Genomic DNA, 22,683 nt, shown 5'->3' with positions numbered 1-22,683 from the left:
GAGACTGATCTCCTTGGAGAGAAGAAGGCTGAGAGGAGATTTGAAAGGGATGCTGAAAATCATGAGGGGGATGGACAGAGAAGATAGGGAGAAACTGTTCCACCCCCGCCTTGCAAAAGGATCAAGAACGAGAGGGCACAGATTTAAAGTGATTTGCAAAAGAAGTAAATGCGATGAGAGAAAAAACTTTTTCACACAAGTCTGGAATTCACTGCCTGCAAGTGTGGTGGAGGCAGGTTCAATCGAGGCTTTCAAGAGGATATTAGATGATTATTTGATAGAAACAATGTGTAGGGTCCAGGGAAAAGGCAGGGAAATGGCACTAAGTCATGATGCTCATTTGGAGAGCCAGTGCAGGCATGATGTGCCGAATGGCCTCTTTCTGTGCCATAACAATTCTGTGATTAGGGAAGGTGATCAAAAGCTTTGCCAAAGGGGAAGGTTTAAGAAGTAAATTATGAGGTGGAGAGGCGAAGGGGGGGATTCCAGAGCTTAGGACTGCGGCAGGTGAAGGCACGGCCGTTAGTGGCGAAGTGGATACAGGCTCATGTAAATACACAACACGGGCTTGCGCGCAGCACTGAACAAAGGAATGACTTACGTGCGAATGTTAACACTGCGTGGGGTCTCCCAGAGTGCAGAGAGGTCACTACCGAAGGAGAGGAAATAAAACTGCTTCCTGTGACAGAGTTGTTCATCCAGCAGACACTGTGAACCAAGACACAGGAGTTCAACTTGACATAGCACCAGGGAGCCACACATTTCAACTTTTACCAGAGGTATCACTCACACACCGGCTGTTCCAAATACAACACATATTCCTCTCTCTACATACTAGCCTTCAAGCTGCCGTCACACTGACCAGAAGAGCTGTCTGAAACTCCTGCAGTCGTCCAAGTCCGCAATTTGCAGCAGAGGAGTCAATAAGCAGACCGACTCGAGAGCCTTTCACCAGCCCGAACATCTACCAGGAGAGACAAAATTACAAAGCTGTTTTTAGGAATCATAATAATGTCATTGATTATGTTTTTCATGTTGGGGGGGGTGGGAACTGGACAAAATCCTAGTAATACAATCCCCCAAAACAGTGACATAAAATCCTCTACAATGTTTAGCACTGCTGCCTGACAACGTCAGAGACCTATGTTCGATTCCCGGCTTTCATCACTGTCTTTGCGGAGTCTGCACAATCTCCCCATGTCTGCGTGGGTTTTCTCCGGGTTCTCTGGTTTCCTCCCACAGTCTGAAAGACATGCTGGTTAGGTGCATGGGCCATGATAAACTCTCCCTCAGTGCATCCTAACAGGCGAGAGGGTGTGGTGACTTGGGGATTTTCACAGTATCTTCATTACAGTGTTAATGTAAGCCAACTTGTGACACTAATAAATAAACTTTAAACTTTATTACAGACAAAAACTTAATTCAATCACGTTCATTATAAAACAGCTGCAATCACAAAAACACTGGTTAAAAATACCAGAATTTCATAACAAATATATAATCTGATTATTTGGTCGCTGTTAATCAGGAGTTCAGTTTAGAATTTATATTTGAGATAAGATTTGAAGGGTTGCTTTGGGAATGTGCATTCTTGTATACTGGCTTCTGAAACAGTAGCCTGGGCTTGGAGTCAGCCTTAAAATATTCCAGCCATAATTCTAAACCAGGCTCTTCAGGCCAGGTTGGCAACGTTCCCATTTTCATCAATGCACTTACCCTGCAACACACGCAGAGCTTTGGGAAGAAAAATAAACAGACAGTTTGAATAATTGTTCATTGAGCCACAACAGATATAATGGGTCAAGTGGTCTCTTTCTGCACTGTATGACTCCATTCTATGATCTTCATTCATTTGGGGGACATGGGCATTGCTGACTAGCCAGCATTTTTTGCCCATCCCAAGTTGCCCTTGGAGGGAAATTAAGAATCAACCACATTGCTGTGGCTCTGGAGTCACATGTAGGCCAGACCAGGTAAGTTTGGGCAGATTTCTTTCCTAAAGGGCATTAGTAATTGAGATGGGCCTTTCCAACAATCAACAGTGGTTTCATGATCATCAGTAGATTCTTAGTCCCAGATTTTTTTATTGAATTCAAATTTCATCATCTACCATGGTGGGATTTGAACCAAGGTGCCCAGAGCATTCGCTGAGTTTCTGGATTAATAGTCTAGCGATAAAACCCACTGGGCCATCGCCTCCCCTATGACAAAGTAGGAAAGCTAACCTTTCTGCTTCCTTCCCTCAGCCATTCCATCCGCTGGTGATAAAGGTCAATCATTCTGAAATATTTAATAAAACAGGTCAGGGCAATGACTTGAACAGTCTGCTCCATCCCACCAGGAAGGACAATAACTTATATTTATACATGATAAAATATCCCAAAGCTCTTCACAAGAACAACATAAAACCAAATGCAAAACTGAGCCACGAGGAGATATTAGGTCAAGCGACCAAAAGCTTGGTCCAAGTGTGAAGCTTTAAGGAGTATCTTGAAACGAGAGAAGTGAGTTGGAGAGTTGTAGGGAGGGATCCCAGAACCTGGGGCCTTGGCTGGTAAGAGAAATAAAATTGCGAATGTTCAGGCGCCGGAGTTAGATGAGCACAGGTATCCTAGAGAATTGTGGGGCTGGAAGAAATTCCAGAGATAGGGAGGGGGCATTGCCTGACAGAGAGCTAATGGAAGTCAGTGAGCACTGACAGGTTAGGGGGATGGGAGTTAGGACACAGGCAGGAGAGGTTTGAATGACCTCAAGTTTACGGAGGGTGGAATGTGAGGGATCAATTGTGTGTTGGAATAGTTAAATCTGGAGGTAATGATGGCAAGAACAGGAAATGGAAGGCAGCATTGTATGAAAAAAGACCATTCAATCCATCCAACTCATTGCTTCCACATGCCACATACAATTAAGCTGATCACAGGCTCCACTTTACCCAGCTGAACTGCCTGATTCTCCCCGTGGGTTTCCTGCAGGTGCTCTGGTTTCCTCCCACATTCCAGGGATATGCAGGTTAGGTTGATTGACAATGCTAAATTAACACTTAGTATCAGGGGGATTAGCTAGGGTAAATGCATGGGTTTACAGGGATAGGGCCTGGGCGGGATTGCTGTCGGTACAGACTTGCTGGGCTGAACGGTCTCCTTCTGCACTGCAGGGATTCTATGACTCTATGATAATAGAGGAAACTGGAAAAATACTTACTCTTGCAGTCTGGATTCAAACTTATCGATGGTGTCCAATCTGAACTGCAAGTATTTAATGTCTGTGTTGTCCTTGTTCCTAAAGGGAAAGGTGGGGTGAAAATGCAGTTAAATTGAGCTTTAGCTAATATAATTCCTGCTGTTTGCTGTTTCTCCTATTGGACTCACGTGACGATTCTGCCGAGCTCTAGAAGGTGATGAAGTGTCAACTTTTCATGTTCCAGGCTGTGATTGGTCAGCCACTCCTCTGACGTCTGGTTGTCATTGGCCAGCGCCGGTTTCCCTCTGGTTCTCTGGAGCAGACGTGATGCAAAGTGAATATTTCAGGAAGAGGAACCACAGGCTGAGCAGTACCGGACTTTCAAAATACACAATTGGATAAGAACTGGGAAAGGAAAATAACTGGAGGGTTTTGGGGAAAGGGCAGGAGGAATGTGGCTCAAACACTTAGAAGGACAAGGGCAGCAAATGCATGGGGACACCACCACCTGCAAGTTCCCTTCCAAGCCACACATCATCCTGACTTGGAAATATATCATTGTTCCTTCATAATTGTTGGATCATAAGACATGGGAGCAGACAGAGACCATTTGGCCCATCAAGCCTGCTCTGCCATTCAATGACATAATGACTGATCTGATGTGATAATCCTCAACTCCACTTTCCCACCTTATTCCCATCGCCCTTGATTCCCTTACTGATTAAAAATCTGTCTATCTCAGCCTTGAACGTACTTAACAACTCAGCCTCCTCAGCATTTGTGATAAAGACTTCCACAGATTCACTACCTTCTGAGAGAAGAAATTCCTCCTCATTTCTGTCTTAAATGGGTGACCTCTTACTCTGAGATCATGCTGTCTAGTCCTAGACTCCCCCACCAGGGGAATCATCAGCACCTACCCTGTCAAGCCCCCTGAGAATCCTATATGACTCAATAAGGTCGCCCCTCATTCTTCTAAACTCCAATGAGTGCAAGCCCAGCATACTCAACCTCTCCTCATTAGAAAATCCCTCCATACCCAGGATCAAACTACTGAACGTTCTCTGGACTGCCTTCAATGCCAGTATATATTTCCTTAGATAAGGGGACCAAAGCTGTTCACAGTATTCCAAGTGTGGTCTAACTAGTGCCTTGTAGCAAGACTTCCCTATTTTATACTCCATTCCTTTTAAAATAAATGCCAACATTCCATTTACCTTTATTATTACCTGCTGGACTTGCAGGCCAGCTAAATGTGATTTATGCACAAGGATCCTCAAATCCTTCTGTGCTGCAGTTTTATACAGTCTTCACACTTTCCTACATTATGTTCCATCTGCCAAGCATTTTGCCTGTTCACTTAACCTGTCTATTTCCCACTGTAGCCTTTGTGTAAACCCCACCACTTACCTCCCCTCCTATTTTTCTGTCATCTGCAATCTTGGCAATAGTACATCCATTCATCCAAGTCAGCAATGTATTGTAAATAATTTTGCTCCCCAGCACTGATCCCTGTGATCCCCATTAGTTACAGGTTGTAATCCTAAAAATGCCCCTCTTATCCCAACTCTCTGCCTTTTTATCAGTTAGCCAATCCTCTATCCATATGAATATACTATCCCCTACACCAATGACTCTTATCACTGTCTTTTGTGCAGTACCTTATCCTTTTGAAAATCCAAGTATTGTTACAGCTACTGGTTCCCCTTTATTGATCCTGCTCATTACCACCTCAAAGAATTCGAATTTCTCCTTCATGAAGCCATGCTGACTCTGCTTGATAATACTGTGTAGTTCTAAACGGTCTGCTTTTACATCCTTTATAATGGACTTCCAACATTTTCCCAATGACAGACGATAAGCTAACTTTTGTCTCCTCTTTTGAATATGGGTTTTACATTAGCTGGGATCCTGAATTTAAGGATTTCTGGGAGATTACACTAGTGCATCCACTACCTCTCTAGCTACTTTCTTTTCATATTCTAGGATGCCAGCCATCAGGTCCAGGGGATTTACTGGCTTTTAGCCCCATTATTTTCCTTAGTGTTTTTTTTCTCTAGTGATAGTTATTGTATTTATTTCCCCCTCATTCTATTCCTTGATTAAGTTGTATTTTTTGAATGCTATTAGCATCTTCTACCGTGAAGATTGATGCAAAGTATTTATTTAACTCCTCTGCCATTTCCTGGTTCCCCCATTATCATTTCCCCAGTCTCATTTTCTAAGGGGCCTATGTTCACTTTAGTCTTTCTCTTCCTTTTCATATATCTAAAGAAGCTCCTACTGTCTGTTTATACCTACTTGCCACTTATTACCAAATGTTACAATCACAGTCCCCTGCAGCATGTCATAAACTAGGAGACACTAAATATTTTACAGACACAAAATGTTCAGTAGTCCAAACTCCCGAACTTGTGCTGTGCAAAGATCTCCATTCAAGCTTAATGTTAACAAGTGATACAAATGTATCCCTGAATTTTTAAAGTGAAAAATCACTGGAAAACCTCAAAGAAAACCACAGTTGATAAGGCCAGAGTGGAACTTTTATATAGATGATCTGGAGGAGGGAACTGAGTGTAGGGTGTCGAAATTTGCTGATGACACCAAAATTGGTGGAAAGGCAAATTGTGCGGAGGGTGGGGAGAGTCTACAGAAGGATCTAGATAGGCTGGGCGAATGGGCCAGGAAATGGCAAATGGAATTTAATGTTGGCAAGTGCGAGGTGGTCCACTTTGGTAGGAATAATGGTAGGAAGGATTATTACTCACGTGGAGAAATACTGCAGCAGGCGACGGTGCAGAGGGACCTCGGGGTCCTTGTGCATGAGTCGCAAAAACCCAGCTTGCAGGTGCAGCAGGTGGTCAGGAAGGCGAATGGGATGCTGGCCTTCATCGCGAGGGGGATTGAATATAAAAGTAGGGAGGTCTTGCTGCAGCTGTATAGGGCATTGGTGAGGCCGCAGTTGGAGTACTGTGTGCAGTTTTGGGCGCCGTACTTACGCAAGGATATTTTGGCCTTGGAGGGAATGCAGAGGAGGTTTACTAGGCTGATGCCGGAGTTGAGGGGGTTGAGCTATGAGGAGAGGCTGAATAAATTAGGCTTGTACTCGTTAGAGTTTAGAAGAATGAGGGGAGATCTCATTGAGACGTATAAGATGATGAATGGGATGGATAGGATAGAGGTGGAGAGACTCTTCCCACTCAGAAAGGATAATAGGACTAGGGGGCACAGCCTCAAGATAAAGGGGGGGCGGTTTAGAACGGAGTTGAGGAGGAACTTCTTCACTCAAAGGGTGGTGAATCTCTGGAATTCTCTGCCCGTTGAAGTGGTGGAGGCTACCTCGCTAAATATTTTTAAGACGCGGGTTGATGGGTTTTTGATAAGAGAGGGGATTAAGGGTTATGGGGAGAGGGCGGGAAAGTGGAACTGAGCCAAGACAGATCAGCCATGATCTTATTGAATGGCGGGGCAGGCTCGAAGGGCTAGATGGCCTACTCCTGCTCCTATTTCTTATGTTCTAATGTAACTCAACAGCTGAGCACATGGATTGGGAACTTGGTGTGGTTTACAGTTTTCCAAGACATCCTCACCACCAACCCTACCCTCACCTCTCCAAGGAAGAATCAACACAGGACACCAAAATTTATAACATTAACCCCCAAATTAAACGTGTATCTTTCTCAATCGGTTCAGCTCTGCAACATACCAACAGCCCACTGGTTTGATTCACATGTGTCACCAGCAATCCATCATCTGGTTCAAGGTCAGTGATAGCAACATCTTGCCAGGGTTCTCTCTGCTTCCAAGGGATTTTCTCAGATTGTGGCCTTGAAACACAGCAATGCAATCGTTAAAATCAGCAACTTCCACTGTATTATTTCACTGAGATAACTGAAAATCTACCCTTTGTGTCTGCAGTCAAAATCAAACACAAGCCTATTAATGGTCTTACTCTTGTTCCTAGTTGAGGGGCTGAATGGCCTGCTCCTCTTTCTGGTTGAGGGGCTGAATGGCCTGCTCCTCTTTCTGGTTGAGGGGCTGAATGGCCTGCTCCTCTTTCTGGTTAAGGGGCTGAATGGCCTGCTCCTCTTTCTGGTTAAGGGGCTGAATGGCCTGCTCCTCCTTCTGGTTGAGGGGCTGAATGGCCTGCTCCTCTTTCTGGTTAAGGGGCTGAATGGTCTGCTCCTCTTTCTGGTTAAGGGGCTGAATGGCCTGCTCCTCTTTCTGGTTAAGGGGCTGAATGGTCTACTCTTTCTGGTTGAGGGGCTGAATGGCCTGCTCCTCTTTCTGGTTGAGGGGCTGAATGGTCTACTCTTTCTGGTTGAGGGGCTGAATGGTCTGCTTTTTTTGGTTGAGGGGCTGTGTCTCTGCAAAGCGATGGAGTAAACCCAGTTACAAAGGATGGAGTTAAGATCCTTTGCGCAGGATCCTAGTCTTGCTTTGATATCTTTCAATGTGAGGGAAGAAAAGACAACAAATGTTCAATCAAGCTGGAGATAAGAAAAATATTTGCCCCTTCTTGTCATTCCTCAAGACTGTTTGACCCACATGTTACTGAGCTGTACGAAGCATCAGGAGCCCTGGTCACCTCCAGCCAACAAGAGGTTCAGGCAGTTTATTAGGCCTCAACATCCACGGGCAGGAGAAGGTAAAAATAATTTGCCAGACTTCACATTGCTGATGGTGAAAACTGTTGGTCATGTGGACATCAAGTGAGGAGAGGGCCAGGAATTAATTAGAAAGTTCCTCATTATCAAAAACACTTTTCATTATTTGGCTTTTCTGACTGGAAAGAAATCAGACTCTAGGCCAATAGATTTGGGAGTGGACTCCAAGGGAAATAGGAAGATTAGAGTATTTTAGATAGTTAAATAGTTATAAATAATTTAATTTAGTCAGACTTACATTACAAGCTCAATAATACTATATGGAGCTTCTGCTTTTTTATTTATAACAGAGTTTAAAACACTGAATATTCTCTGTCTCCTCATCTTTATGATATTAAAAGTGGGGAATGAGAGTGTGAGATAAAGAGAGGGGGAGGAAGGTAGTCACAACAGAAGAGGTGAAAGAACTGGAGAGCCAGGAGGAGAGGATTGAGGAGAGAGAGAAAGATAGTAGAAAGCAAGAATTGAGGGAGATCCAACCAGGAAAGATAAGTAGATCAGATAGCGGAGGAGAAAATAAATGAAGGGATGGGGAACAGATACAGGAATGAGGAAAAAAGAGAGGTGAAAACAAAAAACAAAGTAGATGAAGAGGAAAGAGAGGGAGAGAGAGGGATTAATTGTACTTTTAAGAGGTTTTGTGTCAATTTATATAAATTGGACCAAGCTGAGGACATTCTGATACTTATAGACCATTTCATCTGTTCTCTTGAGCTTCCCTCTGTCCTATAGGATCTGAGAGCAGCTTTGAATGCTCCAATCTCTGAGGAGGAGGTGAACTCTCCCATAAAGAAGCTTCAGCCTGGTAAAGTGCCTGGGTCTGATGGTTTGGGTGTGAATTTTACAAGGAATTCAAAGATTAATTATTAGACCCACAAATTGGTTTGTATGATTGTTATTTGTTACAGGTCTGCTACCGCAGTTGCTTCGGGAGATGAATATTTCCTTATTCCTGAAAACAGGCAAGAATCCTGAGCAGTGTACATCAGTGTACACCCATTACTTTATTGAATGTTGATTTGAAAGTTTTGTCTAAGTTTCTGGCGATGGAAAATGTCCTTCCTGTGATTATCCAGGGTGATCAGACTGGATTGATTCAGGATCAAAACTCATGCAATAACATTAGGAAATTACTGAATATTATCCAAGTCTTCCAAAAGTGTGCTTTAGATGGGATGGTGATCTCTTTGGATGCTGAAAAAGCCTTTGATAGGGTGGAATAGGATTATTTGTTCTCATATGCTGCTTAAATTTGGGTTGGGAGGAGACTTTGTGAAGTGAATTCAGGTACTCAAAAAGAACCAAATAGCGGCAGTTCTTACAAATGGTTTTAGGGGCTTTTGGCCTTTAGAGCGGGATTCAGTAGCAGTGTCCCTTGACTCCCCTTTTGTTTGCTCCAGCTGTTGAACTTTTGGGAAGGCTATTAGATGTTACCCTCAAGTTTATGGGTCATCTAGTGGTGGTAAGCAGTATAAAATTTTGCTTAATGTGGATGATGCGTTGCTATTTGTTTCTGAGCTACGTTCTGCAGCTCTGTCACTGTTATCCTGTAAGCTTGGTTATCCTGCACTGCTGAGCCAATTGTGGCTCTATCCTGTCATCCTGATATCTCCCTACCTTTCGATATGTCTTTTCATTATTTGTATGATGGGAGGTAATACATACAACGAATAATCTGAACCAACTGCATTGATTTTTTTCTGTCTCTTCCTACATGTACTCGTTTGAAAGCGGGCAGCATGGTGGCACAGTGGTTAGCACTGCTGCCTCACAGGACCAGAGACCTGAGTTCAATTCCAGCCTTGGGTTACTGTCTGTGTGGAGTCTGCACATTCTTCCCTCGTCTGCATGGGTTTCCTCCGGGTGCTCCAGTTTCCTCCCACAGTCCAAAGATGTGTGCATTAGGTGAATTGGCCATGCTAGATTGTCCCTTAGTGTCAGGGGGATTAGCAGGGTAAATAATTGAGATGGGGCCTGGGTGGGATTGTTGTTGATACAGGCTCGATGGGCCAAATGGCCTCCTTCTGTACTGTAGGGATTCTATGAAAATGATTTTGCTGCACCGTACCAATCTTTGAGAGAGTTGCATTATTTGTAAAAAAATTCAAAATCTTCAATTAAAATATATTTTAAAAAGAATCCTTTCCATTACCACTGTCCACACTCGCACATGAAGAATGGGGACTTGATTAAACCTGAGGGAGAAGTGTTCATATAGAGGGCAATTCCACCCTGGGGCAATTGGATTCATGATGGAAGCCACCAATTGAGAGGGCAAGGAGGAAAGGCCAGGATGAAATATGTGATATGGTTGGAAAGGAAGCTCCTCCTCTTCTCCAATGACTCATTACAGGTTTGCAGATTAGCAAAAATTAATCATTCTTACTGCATTCAATGACTTAGAAAAACAATCAAAGACTTACAATCCACTTTGAAGAAACTGCTCATTTGCCAGGATGTCAGCCATATTACCAATGCAGTGATTCATTCTGACTGGTTCCTTCTGTTTCCAGCCTGAGTCTGAGAAACTGGCTCGGATCGCAAACTATGTCAAGTATTTTAGCAACTGATTCGGATTACGACTCATGAAATCAAAGCAAACCATTAAAGGATATGCACAACAAGAGATATTTCTCTATTTTCTGGAAGCCCATTCCGCCCCTGCCCCAGATCCGGCGCTATTTTTCAGCTGGGTGTCAATCCCAGGTGGCCGGATGATTGACAGGTCCCGGGTCCCAGGCTGCTGGATGATTGACAGGTCCCGGGTCCCAGGCGGCTGGATGATTGACAGGTCCCGGGTCCCAGGCGGCTGGATGATTGACAGGTCCCGGGTCCCAGGCAGCTGGATGATTGACAAGTCTCGGATTCACCGGCTCGGGGTCCCCACAGTCTCCATGATGTTGTTTGGCCGTTGCCAATGGAGATGGAAGAATCCATTCCTAATAAGATAGACACATTCTCACTTGTAATCTTGAAAAGGAATCATTAGAATTGTTGAAAACTTGTGCATTGCATTTTTCGTCGTTGCAGAAAGCAAATTTAACGCAATCGCTAAATATGTGATTTGCTCATTAAACTGGATACTGAGTCCAAACTTTGCATGGAGTGGTCAGAGCTGTAGCTTGGCAACGCGGGGAGGTGTTTCCAGTAAGCAAACCCCGGATGATGGACAATAATTACAACATCTGTCCTTTAAAATTTGCAAAAAGTTTTAAATCATTCACCCATTGTTGGTGAAATGTCTTTATCAAAATGCCACCCAAAGGAAGTGTAGACAGCATCTCGCTCTGTTCCTAAATACCAGAATTTAGGAACCTGAAAGCAGATTACTGGCATTGAGATAAAACCAGGGCGACAGTTTCACTTCGCTGAATATTGCAAACTTTTATTTGACACAGTAAATTGCAAGGACTGATCGTAGCAATTCTAATAACAGAACTTATTCCCAAATGCTGCTCCGCCACTTTCGGTGTCTACATTCCGTGTAATATCCAATGAGATCCACACTATATTACCAATGCCAAGTGAAATATTCTTGTGTGTCAGTGGTAATGTGCAAAAGTTATGGGAGCTTGTAACTAACTTTGCACATGTAACTTCAAAAACTCCTTTGAGGATTTCAAAGTGTTTTTAACTGAGGAATTATGAAATCTCCTGTGCCCAAACATTAAAAGCCAATTACTGAGAACTCGCTCAGTTTTAAAATTAAAACAAAGTCAGGAAATGAACAGTAGAGGGAGTAGTGAGCTAATCGCTAATGAAAGTACTTGTCGCAAGGTCCATGAGATTTACTTAGCTTTATGGCAGCAACATCCCTAAAGTTCATTTATTAGTCACAGTTGACGTACATTAAATAAAAGCAAGTTACTGCGGATGCTTGAATCTGACACCAAAAGAGAAAATGCTAGAAAATCTCAGCAGGTCTGACAGCATCCCTGAAAAAAGAGCTGACGTTTCGAGTCCAGACGACCCCCTGTCAAAGCTAAAAGGCACAGAAAGTAGGAAATATTTATACTGTGGGGTGTGGGAATGAAAGATGAATCATTTCCACAGAAAGTAGGGGAAATGGCTGTCCACAGAGAGAATAAAGGGTCTGAAGGCCAAACAGCAGAGAAGCTAAGAATTGGGGGGCAGGGGGGGAAGAGGGAATGAATGGATGGGACAGAGGTAAGATTTTAAAAAGGAGAAAGGAGATTTTAAAAAGGGGGCGAAAAGGTAAAGGAAGGGGGATAAAGTAGGGGGAAAGAGTGGAGGGGAAGAAAAGTGAGGAATAAAGAAACAGTAAAATATAAAATAAAATAGAATGAAAACAACAGGGTCAAGGTGGGATACAACAAATCATCTGAAGTTGTTGAATTTGATCTTGAGATCAGAAGGTTGTAAGGTGCCTAACCAGAAGATGAGGTGCTGTTCTTCCGGTTTGTGTTGAGCTTCACTGGAACATTGCAGCAGGCCAAGGACAGACATGTGGGCATGAGAGCAGTATTGTGTGTTAAAATGGCAAGCAACCAGAAAGTCAGGGTCCTGACTGCGCACAGACCAAAGGTACTTAGCATAGCGATCACCCAGTCTGTGCTTGGTCTTTCTGATCAATATGGAGGAGACCACATTGGGAGCAGCGAATGCAATACACCAAATTGAAAGAGGTGCAAATGAAATGCTGCTTAATCTGGAATGAATGTTTTGGACCTTGGATGATGAGCATAGAAGATGTAAAGGGACAGGTGTTACACCTTCTACGATTGCAAGGGAAGGTGCCATGGCTGATGGGAGAGATGTTGGGTATAGTGAAGGAGTGGACTAGGTTATCCTGGAGGGAAAGGTCTCTGCGGAATGCTGACAGAAGGAGTGAAGGGAAGATGTGTTTGGTGGTGGCATCATGCTGGAGTTGGCGAGGGGGACTCTATTCTTGTTCTGGGAGGGAGGGGAGGGGGTGAGGGTTGTGGCACAGGAGATGGACTGCACTGTGGATTCCCATCTACAGTTGTCGACAGGGTCCTCAACAGCATGCAGTCCATCTCCCGCACTACTACCCTCACTCCCTCCTAAAACAAGGATAGACTCTCCTTGTTCTCAATAAAGAACAAGGATAGAGTCTCCTTGTTCTCACATTTCACCCTACCAGCCTCCACATGCAAAGCATAATCCTCTGCCATTTTCAGTAGAATGGGGAGGGAATTCCAGAACTTAGGCAGCTGGTAGTGATTAAATCAGGATGTTAGAAAAACACACAGAAATGTAAGGGCAGGGGGAATGGAGGGCATGGAGGAACTTGAAAACAAGGATGCAAATTTTAAAAGCAAGGCATTGTTTGTTTCACTGAGGAGGAAGCCAGGGTGAGTCAGCAAGCAGAGGGCTGTTGGGCAAATAGGCTTTATGAGCTCAGGTAGAAGAGTTAATCCTCAATTCACTTTATAATTGATCCGTAAAGATGATACTGTGTTGTCCCATTCATTGTCTACCTATTTGCACAGGCTCCATTGTTTCAGGGACAACTAATAAAATCAAAAGGAAACTGATAAAACTAAAAGTTTATTTATTTGGATTATCTATTAGAGGTTCAATTATTCCTCAACTCTTCATGGCACTTCAGCCCAATACTCCTGATCTTTGGAGCTACGTGGAGGAGTACAGGCCATTGTAACATGCTACTTAAGACTACCCTGTTGGCCAAATTTTTGGTCATCTGTTCTAATATCTCCTTAAGGTTTGGTATTGAATTTTGTTTTATAACGCCTCTGTGAAGCACCTTGGGACATTGTACTAGATTGTTGATCTGCTTGGGAGCATAATTCATAGGTTCGGGTTGGGTCAGGCTGGTTTTGGGAGAGGAGATAAGAGAGGGACGTCACTCTGGCTGATTCCATGGTCTGTGCCCAGCTAACCATAGAACGGAAGAGCACGTTAGTGCACTTGGGGCTTATTGCCACTGGTAGGCATTGCAAAGCACAGAGTCCAACAGATGCACAAAACAATATTGAATTAGTTTTATAGAGTGCTTTTTCTGATTTGCCTACTGAGATGGAAGGCCTGGTTATTGTAACAGCCAACTAATGTACAACAAGAGTGGACGTTTAAATCAAGCTATCAAAACCGAAGTAACTTGATCAGTAATTTAAAGAGTCAATTACAACCCACATTCACTGCTATACTTTTACATTCATTGGATCTGTGACACTAGTTTTGTTAACCTGCTGCGCTTCTCACTCATAAGCATAGCCATCCTGTAACATACTCTCCCCAAATTCAAACACCAAGATGACTTATTTGCAACTTTCTGTTCTTTATTGAAATATTCTCTGTTTTTTTTACATCCATCTGAAAAGATAAAGTTATTCACTTTCCCTCTGGTAGAAACTGTTCTTTTATATTTAGTTCATCAACAAAAAACCTTACATACCAGATTTAGCATTAAAACGTCCAAATTTATTTATATAATCAGCATGTCATCAGATCATCGGTGGGGGATGGGATAGGAGGAGAGTTGGAGGCATGAATAGGAGGGGAAGGCATTATGGTGGGAAAGAATAACATAGCAAACATTTTGGTGCATTTTTTCCTCCTGATTTTCAGAAGTATCAGCATTTGGCCTAGTGTCAGCTTGGCACTCTTGCCTCTTGTCAGGAGGTTCAAACTCTGTTCCAGAATTCGAGCACAAAATCCTAACTGAAACTCCAGTGCAATGCTGAGGGTGTGCTGCACTGTGTGAGCCTGTTCAGGTGGATGTTCAAAACAAAATGCAGCATTATTTGAATGAACAGAGACTTTCTTTATGTCCTGGCCAACATTCATCCTACAATGAACACCAAAGAGAAATTGGTCTCACTCTCTTGCATTGCTGAGTTCAGTGGTTGTTATTGCAGCTTGAGTCCTTGGGCTGTGTGCATTTGTTTTGTCTGCGGTAGCCTTGCCAAGATGATCTTAAGCATCAGTTTAAAACTGCAGTCACTGTTGGTGCAAGTGCTGAATTCCATAGCTGTGAGTATTTTTATGGGGTAGGAGGAGGAAGGAGAGAGAGTTGGTTAACTCAGTGGCTAAGTGGATAAAGTGTAAAACGATGCCAATGGCACAAGTTCAATCTGCGTATTGGCTGTGATAGTTAATGGAGGTTTGCAGTTAAGAGGTCTGGCTCTACCTTGTCCCACACTTGTGGAGCGGTGTCCCTCAAGCTTTATCTAACCAATTTTCTCCTTCTAATGCAGACAGATGCTTATGGACCTTTTATAGGCTATAGTTTAGTTTACCTTAGTGTTGGAAGTGCTTTAGTAGACGTCCAAGAGATGTATGTAAATACAAGTCTCCTTTCAAACCAATTCAGCATTGTGCCAAGGTTTCAAGGTGAAGTCAATAAAGAAATCCCACTACAACAAGTACATAAACTAGGTTGACACTCCAGTGCAATACTGAGGGAGTGCTGCCCAGTCAGAGATGCTGTTTTTCAGATATTAAACTGTGGTCACATCCGTTTTCTCAAGTGAACATAAATGATACCCATGCCACTTGAAGATCAGGGCAGTTCACTTGGGTTCTTGATCAACTTTATCCCTCAATTAAAGCCAAAGGGAAAAAAATCCATTCATTATTTCATGGCTATTTGTGGGATTTCATGGTAACAAATTAGATGCTTGAAGTGCCTCATCAGAGGCAAGGGCTTTGGGAAATCCTAAGATTGTGAAAAGTGCTGTAGAAATGCAAGTCTTTAAATACCTTAGCAGGGTAAGAGAATACCTGCAGTTCAACAGAGATCTCTGAGGGTGGCAGGGTTGCTGAGATTTTATTCATTTGAGTCAGTGACATACCTGGTGCATGTTTTTAGTGAACAGAAATTTGTATCAAATTTATTTCAAAATAGCATTAAACAAAAACCAGTTCCTTTACTAGACAATTGTTTTATTTTGATAAACTTGCTCAATAACAAAAATACAAGTGAAGGAAAATTATGTTCTCTTTGTACAGACGTATTAACAATGCCTCCGCTGAAATTATTATTGGTTTTAAAAACTGCTGTAACCAATTATAAAACACATTGATAATATAACAGGATATTGTACAGCCTGTTTGCACATTTCCCAAAAAATCCCTTATGTGACTCTATTCAATAAGAAAATGACTAGATCTCATTGTGGGTTTCTTGGATTAACTACCGAATCACTTGCACGCAGTGAGGCATTTGTGTTATCCTTCATTGTTGTGTCCTTCAGATAGGGTTTGATGTGGATTGGAAGCGAGGGGAGAAACGAATGTAAACAAATCATACAGAAAGCAAGATATAATACAACTCAATTATTATGCGAAACATCAGCAAACAAAATGCTGTAATTTCAGTGTTTCCCGCCAGACTGAAGCTGGCTCTAGTCACATTAGCTTAACACATTTACGGAAAATGATTCTTTTCTTCATCTTTTTTAATGAGCTGTCCTAGAGACACACCAGCTCAGAATAAAGTAACAGACACGAGTGGTCAAGTAACGGCACCATACAGAATAGTGTGATCTACAAATGGTTAGAGAGAATATATAAATCTTAAAACAAAATTCAGTCCCAAAAAATACCTAATTCTCATTTATTTTAGTCATGTGCTGTACTGACAATTATATTAATAAACTTCCTTTGCTCAGAAAGCACCTAATTAAGGTTTTTGTTTTAGCACAGAGCTAACATGGAGCCAAAGTGGCAATTTAAAAACGTGGGCAGTAATGTTTTCTGACACTGCTCTGCCACTTAGTTACACATAATGCAATAGGAATTTAAAAGGCGCTCAAAAGGGAGTAATCTGATGCCAGAAAAAAGCTGGAGTGGTGACGTCCACTTACTGATTGCTATGGATCTTAATGACTTGATCATTTGGTCTTTATGTCAATGGTTCTCTTAAGTATTTCAAAATGACTGCTGGGTGTGGGGAAATGAAAATGAGTGAACACACTCACAAAGCATCCATTTCCGCAAAAGGATCTTTGAAACAAATAAGACTTGGTGACTATATAAATACATTAAAGCTTGCTAGTGGATTTAAATGTTGTACTACTGTAGGATGGCTGGCCGGTTCAGGCAGCCTTTATACTGGGTGATGTTATGTGATGCTGCATAAAACGTACAATACAGATTTGCAATAAAGCCTGCAGATGAGATATCTGTTTTCAAAATTGATACTCAATAGTGAAGTGCCCAGTACCTCCAACAAGTGATTTATTCAGAGATCTGTTTTCAGGATCTAGATGTAATTTAGCACAAACTTACCATGAAGTGTTTAATTACTCAGTTTGTCAAATCACACTTGAAATTCAGGTTAGAGTTGTTCCTGGGATTTTCTTTTGTCAGTTAACTGCTATCTCCTGAGTTAGTGCAATAAGAACTGCAATTTGAAATGGGGCCAAGTGGTAAGAAATGTACACAATTTCCATAGTAACACAACACCATGTTAATGTGCTGGCTAGAACCTGCCTTTTCACCTGTGTTGGCACAGATTGCGAGATCAGCAAAATCAAGCAGGTAAAAAGGGAGAGAGAGAGAGAGAGGCAAAGAGAAAACCAAGTTCAGAATGCACACAAGCAGGGGTGAGAGTGGAAGAGAAAACAAAGGAGTAAAGTGAGAGAAAGACACACAAATAGACGTAGGGAATTAAGAGAGAGTGGGAGGGAGGTAGAGGGGAACAGACAAACTGACAGAAAGGAGGGACAAAGAAAGCCAAAGAAACAAGAAAGAATTATTTCTACAATCAGGATTTTACAAATACCAGTGGTCCCGTGTGAGCTTGTGCTAATTGTGCATATTGAAGCGTACAACGTGGTCATGGAGAAGGAAGGTGTTGTCAAGGTCACAGGATAAAATTTGGGTCAAACCTTTGTTACAGCTCAATGAACATATCAGCTCAGCCACCATTTCTCTCTAAATAATAAAACATACTTTAAATGTCCAAGGTGTTTAGTTTTAGAATAAAAGGGATGTCATTCAGGAATTATAGATTTACTCAATCTGATTATTTAATAGTCTCTCATAATTCATGTTTGTATTGGCAGATCATTCACATATTTACATCCAGCTTCCTACAGTACAGCATTGTTGGGCTTTGCTTTTGTTTGCATGTTCAAAGAGGTTCGGAAATGTGGGCAACAGCATGAATGCTGCCCTTTGATCTTTCACTGTAAATGCTGAGGTACCAGGTTGCTTTTAAATATTCACAATCGTTTCTTGATGCTTTTATTTCCTCTACATCATTTCCTTTGAAATGCAGGCCTCTCAGATCACCTGGAAGTAGCTGCTTTTGTTGCCAGAAGCAATATTCCTGGCATCTCCATGACAAACTCACTTCTACCCAACTTCCTACTTCCAGTGAACAGACACTTTAAGCTAATGTGTTAGCCAACACTACCAGCATTCTGTGATCCATCTCTGAGTGCACAAGAAATGTTGAAGAGACATGCCCAGTGTCAGAGCTGTCTGGCTCTAAACTCTCTCTTTTATTACAGTGCCCACATCTAAATACCATTTCAGGAGTGGATGGGAGACAGCAGTGCCCTTGCATCAGTCTCAGAGCTGTGACTGCTGTGCCTTGATGCGAAGGGGAGGAGTATTCCTTATAGCAACTAGAGTAGGCTTTACAGCTTATATGCGAGATACTGGGTCAGATGAGAAGTTCACTCAGAAAGCTTGTGTGGAACTGCAGCACTCCTTCAACAGCTGGTCATACATGTTCCTCTGCCTGTTCTTGTCAGATAGCTCAATCCTTCAGCATCATACCAAACAACTTCACACTGATCCCAAATAGTCTGAGAGGGAAGCTCATTTTAATGTCTCTATCCTGACATGTAGAAATGGGCCATCCACCTGATCAGAGATACTGACATCTTTTCATTTTACACAATCTGACTCCCCAAGAAAAGCAAACACAATGAAGGTGACTGGAGCAGCTGAATAGATTACATTCATTTACAGCTCCATAGGTACATGAACAGCAGATGAAGTTGCATTTGTATAAATTGGAGGACAACTCTGGACAAACACATTAGCCAGAATATTGCAAAAAATAGGTCAGGTTTAAGCAGTGAAGTGATTAAAAGGATATGTCACAATCTCTTTCTCCTCATATACAAATAATTTAATAAAGATAATTTTTTAGTTCAGCTTAGTCAACTTAAAAAAATTGCACCAAGGTTTAGACATGTGGTAATATTGTTTGAAAGCATAAAGCTGGGGTCAGTTGCTACAGAATAAAAAAAAGCACAAAGAATGAGGTAACTGAGGACTTTCAACTGTACTGACCTCAAAGTGACAGCAACTTGGACACTGACCTTCACATAATAGTGTTTCCAGTAATCTAAACTCTCCGGAGCTGCATATACATTAAACTGCATCAGCCAACAAAAATGAGAAGGGGGATTTTCTTCTAAGTATCACTGAACAAAAAAACATAATATTTGGCTTTAATATCCAGCAGGAATAAATTTCCATATTTGTTTTATACAGAATAGAAAGCAACTTTGATCTATAGGCTTCATAACATGATGACCCTGGTCAGACTGGCACTCCACTGGGCTTCAAGCCCTGAATCAAATCCATTTGGTATTACTTTAGTTTTAGTAGTGTAACGTGTGTGGTATCCACCCCTACCCATCCCACTCCACCCCTCTCAATTTTTGAATGGTTCACCACCTTTGAGATGTTGCAATAGTTTATTCTTAACCAGTGAGGCCTGCCCCACCTGCATTGACCTGTTTACCTCCAGCCTAACACTGAGTCTCTTTCTAAAGAGTGAAAGAAATGAGAGAGAGGGGTTGGGTTCAAATGCCTGTTGCTAATATGAAACGGTGATAGGTATAGTATTAATGGAGGAGACATGGTAGGGTGGGTCTTGATGCCTCTGCCGCAAAGCAGTCCCCTCAGGTTGTTCGTTTCCCAGAATAGCCCCATCCTCATCCAGGTAAAGCAGCAGTTTGTTCACAACGTTCCGAGACGGCATGGGGGTTGGTGGAGGAAAATCTCTTCTTTGTCTCCAAAGTGCATAGTGATATGAACTAATCCATCCTCGGTCATGGGAGTTGCTCTAAGCAGTCCCCAGCTGACAAATGCAACTCAACTTCTGATAATTGGGTTTGTGTGCTGAAACACTGAGCAGGTTTTTGTCTGTTTCTTCAGCCAGGTAAGCAGACCTTCCCTGCAAACAGGAGTCCCACAATTGTAAAGAAGATGGACAAGACAAATAACACATACGATGACCCAACCTGGGTATTGTTAGGTAACTTGTACGGTTGCCCTCCAACTTCATTGATGTAAAATCCAATCGGAAATATTAGGGCTGCCATACAGAATAAGATCACTGTCAACAAAGAGAGAGAGAGAAAATTAGTACATTTTTGCTGTACGTTGAGACCACATAATTCTTCAGATTTCCACAAACATTTCATCTTGATGGTTCAATTTTATTTGCTCGCAACTTGAGTGTTAAATAGGTATACAGAGATGTTTCTTGGCCAAAGTGTAATGAAAATGAGATGCAATCAATGCATGTTCCTCCAATCACTGCTCAATGTACCCATTTATACATCACACAAATATGTCTCTCATCTGAAAGTGTCCTGAACCCAGGCTTTTCCTCAAAACTCTATGGTAACATTTAATCATTTATGCTTCAGCGTGCAAAATAACCTATTTTTAAAATATTCTGAATGTGACTGATTCTTAACTCCTTCTGAATTGGCCTAGCAAGCTACTTATTTGCATCAAACTGCTAAAAGTCTGAAAGGAATGAAATTGATGGGCCATAAGGCATTGATCCAGGCACTGGAAATGACAATGGCAACCCAACCTGGTCAACCTTGCAAGTCTCCAATACAAATATCTGGCAACGTGAGAAAATTGGGAAAGCAGTCAAGGACCAGCCTGTTGGAACCTTACTCTCTAAATCATACCTTACAGCCGATGTCCCAGACACCGCCAACACTGTCAGCTGATGTCCCAGACACCTCCAACACCGTCAATGTTCCAGATAACTCCAACAGTATCAGCCAATGTCCCAGACACCTCCAATACTATGCTTCTATCTCTGGAATGTCTTGTTCTATTGGTAGGTCAGGCCCATCAATGGTGGCAGCACAATGTTACATAGTTGGGAAGGAGTTGCCCTGAGTTCTCAACATCGACCCCAGATCCCATGAAATCTAATGGCATAAAGTCAAAAGCAGGCAAGGAAACTTGATTATTTCCGACTACTCTCCCTTGGCTGATGAATCAGGAAAGAAACACTGGTGGAGGCAAGGGCAGAGAATGTACTTTGGGTGGGGACTTCAGTACTTGTCAGGTGTGGCTCAGTAGCACACTACTGACCAAGCTGGCTGAGTCCTGAAGGACATATCTGCCACAATGCACCTGCAGCAGAGGTGAAGGAACCACCTGAGGGAAAAACCTACGGCATCTTATCCTCACCAATCTAACAGTTTCAGGTGCATCTGTCATATAGGAACATAGTCTTGGGAGTAGAGTAGGCCATTCAGCCCTTTTTATTATCTTCACATTGAGGGCATATTGTGGGTGTGTGTTACCCAATGCTAGTTGGGACATCTAGAACAAATCTAGCAACTCAAAAATTGGCCTCCATGAAGTGCCGTGGGCCATCAGCAGCAGAACTGCGTTCAACCATAATCTTTAACCTCATGGCCCAGCATATTCCCCATTCTAGCATTACCATCAAGTCAGGGATCAACCCTGCAGGTGAGCATGCGATGTACACCCAAAAATGAGATGTCAACCCAATGAAGCTGTGACACAGGACTACTTGTGTGCCAAGCAGTGGAAGCAGCATTCAACAGACAGAGCTAAGTATTGCTGAAAAAGACACTGTCAAAACTTGCATCTCACATTCATCAGAACAATTGCAAGATCTTGTGATGGGCACAAGGTGAAAAGGTTCAACAAAATGTTTTTTTTTCAGCAATACTCAAGCTCTTTATTAATAGCTAACTATTTCCAGACGAGCTAAGCAATCCCACAACCAAAGGATTGGTTTAAAGCTCTGAAGGCCTGCCACATCCATTTGGGAATGCTAGTGGATAATTAAACAACTAACCAGAGGAGAAGGCTCCACGAATACCCCATCCTCAATGATGGGGGAGCCCAGCACATAAGTTCAAAAGGGAAGGCTGAAGTCTGGGCACCCATATTCTTGATGTGGAGATGCTGACATTGGACTGGGGTAAGCACAGTAAGTGAAACTTCTTACCAACCATATTCCGCCGGAAGTGCTGAGTGGATGATCTATCCCAGCCTGCTTCTAAGTTCCCCAACTAATTTGATTCACTCCATGTGATATCAAGAAACGACCAATGGTTACTGGATACTACAAAGGCTAATGGCCTTGATAACATTCCTGCTCCAAGATCAGTGCTCCAGTCTAGCCCCACAACTAGCCAAGCTGTTCCAGTACAGCTAAACACTGCCATCTACCCAACAATGTGGAAAATTATCCAGGTATGCTCTGTCAACAAAAATCAGAACAAACGCAATCTGGCCAATTATCATCCAACAAGCCAATTCTCAATCATCAGAAAAGTGATAGAAGATGTCGGTGACAACAGCACTATCAAGTAGCATTTATACATCAAAAACATGCTCAGTTGTGCTCAGTTTGGGTTTTGCTAGGGCCATTTGGTTGCAGACCTCAATGTGACATTGGTCACAACATGGGCAAAAGAGCTGAATTCCAGAGGTGAGAGTAACTGCCCTTGACGTCAACATAGCATCTCCTGAGTGTAGGATCAAGGAGCTGCACCACTATTTGGAGTCAATGGGAATCAGGGCAAAAGACTTCGCTGTTCAGGAATCATACCTAGCATAAAGGAATATG

The 22,683-nt window shown here is 42.5% G+C and overlaps 2 protein-coding genes across 2 annotated transcripts in view; both read right to left on the bottom strand.

The window, feature by feature from the left end:
- vwa3a (von Willebrand factor A domain containing 3A) overlaps positions 1 to 10,900 on the bottom strand; it is a 44,681-nt gene extending 33,781 nt beyond the window's left edge. Inside the window, exons 1-7 of the mRNA XM_080206775.1 lie at positions 10,271 to 10,900; positions 6,887 to 7,007; positions 3,369 to 3,493; positions 3,202 to 3,279; positions 2,226 to 2,280; positions 863 to 964; positions 602 to 708 (exon numbers count right to left, since the gene is read on the bottom strand). Of these exons, the coding sequence (XP_080062901.1) occupies positions 602 to 708; positions 863 to 964; positions 2,226 to 2,280; positions 3,202 to 3,279; positions 3,369 to 3,493; positions 6,887 to 7,007; positions 10,271 to 10,335 (653 nt within the window). The 5' untranslated portion in view covers positions 10,336 to 10,900. The remainder of the gene's footprint in view (positions 1 to 601; positions 709 to 862; positions 965 to 2,225; positions 2,281 to 3,201; positions 3,280 to 3,368; positions 3,494 to 6,886; positions 7,008 to 10,270) is intronic.
- A 4,832-nt stretch (positions 10,901 to 15,732) lies between these two features.
- Positions 15,733 to 22,683, bottom strand: part of LOC145355013 (uncharacterized protein C16orf52 homolog B) — a 94,895-nt gene continuing 87,944 nt past the window's right edge. The window contains exon 3 of the mRNA XM_080206773.1: positions 15,733 to 20,160. Within this exon, the coding sequence (XP_080062899.1) occupies positions 19,976 to 20,160 (185 nt within the window). The 3' untranslated portion in view covers positions 15,733 to 19,975. The remainder of the gene's footprint in view (positions 20,161 to 22,683) is intronic.

This window comes from Carcharhinus amblyrhynchos, chromosome 18, assembly GCF_965287045.1.
Source record: "Carcharhinus amblyrhynchos chromosome 18, sCarAmb.v2.hapA, whole genome shotgun sequence".
NCBI classification, from domain to species: Eukaryota; Metazoa; Chordata; class Chondrichthyes; order Carcharhiniformes; family Carcharhinidae; genus Carcharhinus; species Carcharhinus amblyrhynchos.
The sequence above is the reverse complement of the archived record's forward strand: the minus strand, read 5'-3'. Positions and strand labels throughout refer to the sequence as shown.